This window comes from Nicotiana tomentosiformis, chromosome 3 (genome assembly GCF_000390325.3).
Source record: "Nicotiana tomentosiformis chromosome 3, ASM39032v3, whole genome shotgun sequence".
Lineage (NCBI taxonomy): Eukaryota > Viridiplantae > Streptophyta > Magnoliopsida > Solanales > Solanaceae > Nicotiana > Nicotiana tomentosiformis.
The window spans coordinates 11,479,081-11,487,602 of record NC_090814.1 but is presented as its reverse complement, the minus strand read 5'-3'; the positions used below and the strand labels follow the sequence as shown (position 1 = coordinate 11,487,602).

The window sequence follows — 8,522 nt, the reverse complement described above, 5'->3', positions numbered from 1 at the left end:
AAAATAGGAACCAATTGGTCTCTCCAGTCTACGAGGCCTCCTAGCCTCCCTGCCCTTTCTCTCCTGAATCTGCATGCCCTTTGATCGGCGAGCGACCTCTACCACCTGCTAAAAAGGAACATCCGACGCCAACTCCCGAGCCATGTTGAATCGGAAATCATTATTGAGCCCCTCAATGAACCTATGGACTCGCTATCTAACTGTAGAAACTCAAGAAGTTGCATGTCTGGACAATTCATTAAATATAACAGCATACTCTGACACTGATATAGTGCCTTGGCGCAGCTTCTCAAACTCCATGCGACACGCCTCCCGAAGGGTCTGGGGAACAAACTCTCTTAAGAACACCTCTAAAAACTGAGTCCATGATAGTGAAGTTGCATCGTCCGGACGACCCAACACATACACTCGCCACCACTGATATGCTGCTCCCTTAAGCTAGACCATAGTAAAAGCAACCCCACTCATATTCAGGATACCCATAGTGTGGAGAATACGGTAGCACTCTCCTAGGAACCTATGCGCATCCTCTGAAGCCAAACCACTGAAAGTATAAGGGTAATACTTCTTGAACATCGCAAGTCTAAGTTGTTCTTCCTCATATGTTGCTTCCCTAACCACGGCTTGAACTGGAACAACATATTATGTCGGCATGACACCTAATACCCTACCAAAGAGGGCTCGCTGCTCTGGAGTACGGGCGGCGGGAGTCTGAGCTCCTCCCCTAATCTGTAAAGTAGTTGATGCAACCGAAATCAACCCCGCCTGAGCCAATGTACCTAACATGCTCAGGAACTATGCTAAAGTCTCCTGAAGTCCTGGGGTGACAACATGCGCCTCTGGTACCTGTTCTCCAACCGGATATACTGACGGTTCCTCAACTACTGCTCTAACAAGTGCTGTAACTATAGCACATGCTCCTCCTCATCCTCTACCTCTTCCTCTGCCCCGGTCTCTTGCAACACCGGCTCTGGGGGCAGCATTATCGGTAACTACAGCTCGTGTCCTCACCTTTTGTGAGATAATGGAATGACAAAAGTTCAAACTCCGAGATCAACAAACTCACACGATATGAATGAAAGAAGTGAAACTATCCTAATAGTTCTGTAGCCTCTCAAAGATAAGTACAGACATCTCTGTACTGATCCGCAAGACTCTACTAAACTCTTTTATGACTCGTAGCACCTATGAACCTAGAGCTCTGATACCAACTTGTCATGATCCCAATTTTCCTTCGCAGGATGTCGTGATGGCACCTAGTCTCTAAGACTAGGTAAGCCAAACACTTATTAAATAAATACAATAATTCAACCATCGAATGATAAATATGAGATAAAGAACTTATACACAATTACAATTCCCAAAATCGGTAGTACAAGTCATAAACTCTACTGAGTTTCCTAGAAAATCCCTAAATACAACTATTCGGAATAGAATTAAACATCACAAGTAAAGTATCAGAAGGTGACTCTGAGGCCTGCGAACGTGACGGTAGGTTTACCTTGAGTCTCCATAACAATGCTCGACAAATCAGTTAATAATCAACAATAACCGTGGCACCTCTGCACAAAAAATGTGCAGAAGCGTAGTATGAGTACACCACAACAGTACCTAGTAAGTATCAAGACTAACCTTGGTGGAGTAGTGACGAGGGACAGTCAAGACACCTACTTGACTAAACAACCTGAACAAATGTGAATGTGAACTAACAAAGAAAAACAATAGTAATATACAACAAAGCAGGATAAGGAATACCAAACAATACTTGCAACGAGACACTAATAACAACAATATTTAACAGGAAGTAGTCAGGTAATAATTCCGTAGAGCAAGCTGGACACAGTCTAAGTCCGATGAAATCAAAATAAAGGAAACACTAGCAACAACTCAATAAGAACAATCGTTGTCACACCAGATTTGTTCAAGCATTTTCACGAGGTACCAAACCTCATAATCATAGCTCACTGGTCCCAATTCTTGAACCCTAATCACTTGGCATCTTGTGCCCACATTACAATTCATATCCGCATGGATGATTCGCGTGCCAATAGAACATTCCTCACACAGAAGGCAAGTAGACAAGAGTACGTATAATGGTTAATGACGTCAGGATTCACCTTTGAAATTGATATGGGTGATTTAACTACGTGTATGCTTGTGCAAGTGTTCTACAATAATTCCAGTCAACAAATAGAAGTAGAGACAATGAATGGCACATAAGAAACAATCACCACGACACGTACATCGTAATAAAAATAGCAATGAATTTTAAAGAAGCGACCAACACAACAAGATTAGCTACACAGAACAAAGTAAAAGTGCATCACGGAGGAAAACAATTAGTAGTATGCTAAGGAAAACAACAATCAAAGACAAGTGCACCAAAATGGGGATATGAGATCCCTCCCGAGGTATCGCCTCGTCGTCTCAAAACGTAAAATGAATCACAACTTTTCTTATATTACTGCGGGAGCCTTTATCTTTAGTTTTGAAAATCATTTTCCCGAAATAGCATCATGCATTTTAGCACACCTTTTAACACCTCATGGCTTCTAATAGTTCCCCTACTAGCCACGTGTTTCAAGCCCACCTTGTCTTACCGCACACATTTTAATACCCAAACCTTATACCACCACATTTGTATCAATAATAACAGCAGCACGGTAGAAACCTCGTGCAACACAATAACAACCACATGGAAGAAACCTCGTACAAGCACAATAACAACCGCACTACAGAAACCTCATGCAAACACAATAACAACAGCACGGCAGAAACCTCGTGCAAACAACATAACAATTCTCCCAACAAAACACGTATGCCAAAAACATAATAACTCAAATAAATGACTTTCACAATATGTGCACATATGCTACAACATTTCCTCAAAACAGTTTCAATATCACAACCATGCACAGTACTCGGCTCAACAACACTAAATACAACAGCCAAACCAACAATAACACGAGAATATGACAAGTAAATCAACACAAGAACTTCAGATCACAAAGAAACGGAAGAACGAACTTACAAAGAAAGGCACAATAGGGAAGTCTCAACAAGAATAGTTCAACAAGGGAGAGGTAATGTGTAACAATGATTCCACGAAAGTGCAATTCGACAACAAGAGAGATAACATGAATCAATGACCCCAAATAAGAATATGTCGACAATGAAAGGGATAACAAACTTCCATTATGGCTAAGCAATTACGGAAGAGATAATAATGATTTCAATTAAGGTTAAGTAGTTACGGAAAGATAATAATGATTTCAATTAAGGTTAAGTAGTTACGGAAAGATAATAATGATTTTAATTAAGGTTAAGTAATTACGGAAAGGATAACATGACGATAAAAGAGGCAACAAATTCAGTTAAGGCATATTAGAGTTTAATCGGCAATAAGGGTAAAACATGAAGCAATTAATTCCAAATAAAACACATAAGGATGAATTTAACATGACAAAAACAACTTCATATTTAATGGACATAGGAATCTAAGAGCCCTAAACGGACACATTTCCACAAATAAGCCTGAGCACGTACTCGTCACCTTGCGTACATGGCCTTCACATGAAACAATTAGCACCAAAGACCCAAATCCTAAGGGGTAGTTACCCTAAACAAAGTTAGGCAAGATACTTACCTCAAAGAAGCTAGACTGTTACTTTAAAATGACCTTCTCGAGAGAAACAACATCCGTACAGCTCAAATCTAGCAGAAATAACTTCAAATCATAAATATAAATCATAGAAAACAATTCCAGATAATAAGGCTTCAATTTTTAACAAGAACAAAAAGTCAACCCAAAAGTCAACCCTCGGGCACGCGTCTCGGAACCCGACAAAAATTATAACATCCGAACACTCATTCGATAGCGAGTCAAACTATACAAGAATTACCAAATTCCGATATCAAGTCGTCCTTCAAATCATCATTTTATATTTTGAAAGATTTCCTCAAAAATTCTCATTTTTCCTCAACTCAAAACACTAATTTAATGATAAAAATATAGATGAAATCATGAAGTGTAATCAATTCTGAGTGAAGAACACTAACCCCAATGATTTGCTTGAAAAACTCACGAGCAATCACTCAAAACCGAGATCTACAACTCAAGATATGGAAAAATGGCCAAACCCTCGATTTGGAAAATATATTATGTTGCCCAGGTATTTGCACATCGTGATCGCGAAAGACATAATGCGATCGCGAAGAAGAAAATAACTACTGCCCCAAATTATACTACGCGATCACAAACCAGAACGTGTGATCACGAAAGAGGAAATATAGCAGCTGCTGAGTTGTGTTACGTGAACGCGGAACTGCCCATGCGAACGTGAAGAAACAAAATTCACACTTACGCAATCGCGGACCATACACTGCGAAGGAGAAGAGGGAAAATGTTAAGTCCAAGCACAACCTACGCGAATGCGGCTTGATCTTCGCGATCGTGTTTAAGGGACATCAGATATCAAATCAGCCATCCAAAAACATGAGAAAATGGCCCGTAGCCCATCCAAAATGTGTCTGAGGCCCCCATGACAGTGTTGAAACATACCAACAAGTTCCCTAACATAACACGAACCCGTTCGAGGTCTCAAATTACATCAAACAACGTCGAAACTACGAATCGCAACACGAACTTATGAATTTCCAAATCTTCTAACTTCTAAAACGCGCGGCAAAACATATCAAATCAACCCGGAATGAAGTCAAATTTTGTATGTAGGTTTCAAATGACATAACAGAGCTAATCCAACTCTTGGAATCAAAATCCAACCCCGATATCAACAAAGTCAACTCTCGGTCAAACCTCTTAACTTTGCAAAACTTCAAGTTTCGCCGAAATGTTTCAAATTACCCTGCGGACCTACAAATCAAACTCCGAACATACACCTAAGTCCAAAATCACCATATGAAGCTATTGGAATCATAAAAATGCCATTTCGGAGTTGTCTACATAGAAGTCAAAACTCTGGTCAACTCTTATCGTCTAAGCTTCTAAAACAAGAATCCTCCTTCCAAATTGACCATGAATCATCCGAAAACCGAACTCTGCCATACACGCAAGTCATAACACATAATACGAAGTTGCTCCAGACATTTTTTTGCCGAACATGATATTACTTCTCAAAACGATCAGGTGGGTCATTACAATCTAAGAGAGTCAAATCTCATAGCAGACCTGAGAAAGTTTTCGACCGACTTCGAAAATACAATTTGAAGTTGAACCCTGCAAAATAATCATTCAAAGTCCCTGCTGGGAAGTTGTTAGGCTTCATCATTAGCCGTCGCGGTATTGAACTAGACCCGTCAAAAATCAAAACTATTCGAGAATTACCACCGCCAAAGAACAAGAAGGATGTGATGAGTTTTGTGGGATGCCTCAATTATATCAGCCATTTTATAGGATAATCAAAGGTGATATGTGAGCCAATCTTCAAGATGGTGAGGAAAGATGCTACGACGAGCTGGACCGAAGAATGTCAAAAGGCTTTTGACAAAATCAAAGAGTACTTATCTAAATCGCCCGTGTTGGTCCCGCTAGAGCCAAGAAGACCTTTGCTACTATATTTGTCTATGTTAGCCTTTGGTTGCATTCTGGGGCAACATGATGAAACCGGGAGGATAGAGCAAGCATTATATTATCTGAGTAAGAAGTTCACACCTTACGAGGCCTGCTACTCTTTGTTGGAGCGCACCTATTGTGCTTTGACATGGATAGCCCAGAAGTTAACACATTACTTATGTGCGTACACTACATATCTCATATCAAGGATGGATCCTCTAAAATACATCTTCTAGAAACACATTCCTACAGGTAAGTTAGCAAAGTGGTAGATATTGCTAAGTGAGTTGGATATCATTTATGTGACTCAGAAGGTGGTCAAGGGGCAAGCACTGGCCGATCATTTGGCAGAGTACCCTGTAAATAGAGAATACGAACCATTGAAGACGTATTTTCCCGATGAGGAAGTGTAGTTTGTAGCTGAGGATATTGCCGAAACATATGATGGTTGGAGGATGTTTTTCGAAGAAGCAGCCAACTTCAATGGAGTGGGCATTGGGGTTGTCTTAGTATCAGAAACCGGTCAACATTATCCAGTAATTGCAAAGCTCAGGTTCTCGTGCACCAATAATATTTCAGAATACGAGGCTTGAATCTTGGGACTCAGATTGGCCATCGACATGAATATTCGGGAGTTACTAGAAATTGGAGATTCAGATCTCTTGGTACACCAGGTACTGGGAGAATGGGCTACCAGGAACACTAAAATATTGCCATACTTGCATTGTGTACATGAGTTGATCAAGAGATTCACAAAGATAGAATTCAAACATGTTCCAAGGATTAAGAATGAGTTCGTAGATGCATTGGCTACCTTGTCTTCTATGATTCAACATCCAGACAAGAATTTCATTGATCCTATCCCAATAGAGATTCGTAAGCAACCAGCTCATTGTGCTCGTGTTGAAGAAGAGTTTGACAGAAATCCATGGTTCCACGATATCAAGGAGTATTTGGAAAAAGGAGAATACTCATAGAATGCCACACACACTTAGAAACGCACGTTTTGAAGATTGGCCAACCACCTCTTTTAGAGTGGTGGAATTCTATATAAAAAAACTTCTGATTTGGGATTGTTGCGATGTGTCGATGCCAAAGAGGCATCTAGATTGCTCAAAGAAATACACGCTGGAACCTGCGAACCTCACATGAACGGGTTCGTTCTGGCCAAGAAGATATTAAGATTAGGGTATTTCTGGATGACTATGGAGACAAACTGCATCAAGTATGTTCAAAAGTGTCACCAATGTCAGGTACATGCTGATATGATACGGGTTCCACCCAACGAACTCAATGCAATGAGTTCACCTTGGCCTTTCTCCGTTTGGGGCATGGATGTCATCAGACCAATTGAACCCGCTACTTCAAACGGACACAGGTTCATTTTGATGGAAATAGATTACTTCATAAAATAGGTTGAAGTCATTTCCTATAAGGTTGTGACTAAGAAGGTCGTAGCGGAGTTCGTGTGGGATCGTATTGTTTGCCGATTCAGAGTACCTGGGTCAATCATTACTGACAATGCCACCAATCTCAACAGTGATCCGATGAAAGTTATGTGTGAAACATTCAAGATCAAGCATCGAAATTCTATAGCATACAGGCCACAGATGAATAGAGTCGTAGAAGCCGCCAATAAGAACATCAAAAAGATATTAAGGAAGATGGTGGACAAATATAATAAATGGCATGAGAAGCTACCATTTTCTTTGCTCGGGTACTGTACCACAGTTCGTACGTCAACTGGGGCAACCCCCTATCTACTAGTCTAGGGTACGAAAGCCGTTATTCCTGTCGAAGTGGAGATTCCTTCCTTAAGAATCATACAAGAGGCCGAGCTTAGAGACGCGAAATGAATATGGAGCCAATATGATCAGCTGGTTCTCATTGATGGTAAGAGGATAAACGCAGTGTGTCACATTCAACTCCACCAGAATAGAATGGCAAGGGCTTTCAATAAAAAGGTTAGATCGAGGAAATTCACACAGGGGAAATTGGTGTTGAAACGGATCTTCCAGCATCAGGATGAAGCAAAAGGGATATTCTCACCTAACTAGCAAGGCCCTTACATAGTTCACCGAGTACTGTTAGGAGGAGCGCTTATACTTGCAGAGATAGATGGAGAAATATGGCCAAAACCTATCAATTCAGACGCAGTCAAGAGATATTACATTTAAGATTATGTTTGCACTTTCTCTTTGATGTAACCTGAACTACGCTTGACCTTATTCCCATTTAAGAGGGGCTACGTAAGCAGCCCTATGGGTTTGATCACATCATAAAGAATATCTATTCCCCTCTATGGTCAGAAACTAGGGCAAGATTTTGAGTTTGTCAATCTTATTATGTCAAGTATCGCCAAGAAACACATTGCCGGAAGTATGTATTTAAACTGGGGCAGAATTTGAGGAGGGTCCTCAAAAGTTCGAGTCGAGAAGGTTGCAATTGTCTCAAAGCGTGTCACAGTTGCCGATTCGACAAAATTATTTATTTTATGCATCATCACATTTTGAACAATTGCGTTTTATAAATCATTTATCACAAATGCATATTTTTTTGAAAATTCCACCTTCTGTTGTAGCCAGACGTTACCCAGGGCGACCCGAAAAAGGCATCAAGACAAGGAGCAAAGACGAAATGAAGAATCAAAGGAACGAACCAACCTTTCCCTTTACTTAGATGCAGGCACAATGGACATAACAAGCACATCCGCAAATATATACATACAAAAAGATCACTATCTTCACATTGACAAAAGTCGCCAAGCATAAACGCATCAAGCTAAGGACCAATTTTCCCTCTCACATTTAATCGTTGCTCTTCCTACATAGGGATAAACACTTCCCTCACTCATTGCATGAGGCTAAATACTTCCTCCATTATTGCATAAGGCTAAACGCTGACTTTCCTTGCATGAGACTAAGCACTGTCTCCATCACTTTGCATAATC

General features: G+C 40.4%; 1 protein-coding gene across 1 annotated transcript; it reads left to right on the top strand.

The window, feature by feature from the left end:
- The first annotated feature begins 6,192 nt into the window (after window positions 1-6,192).
- Window positions 6,193-6,549, top strand: LOC138907367 (uncharacterized). Its single transcript, XM_070197965.1, has one exon. The coding sequence runs from the start codon at window positions 6,193-6,195 to the stop codon at window positions 6,547-6,549; it is 357 nt and encodes a 118-aa protein (XP_070054066.1).
- Window positions 6,550-8,522: the final 1,973 nt, after the last annotated feature.

Coding starts and splice junctions, on each gene's coding strand:
- LOC138907367 (XM_070197965.1), top strand. CDS start 6,193: ATGAATATTCGGGAGTTACTAGAAATTGGAGATTCAGATCTCTTGGTA.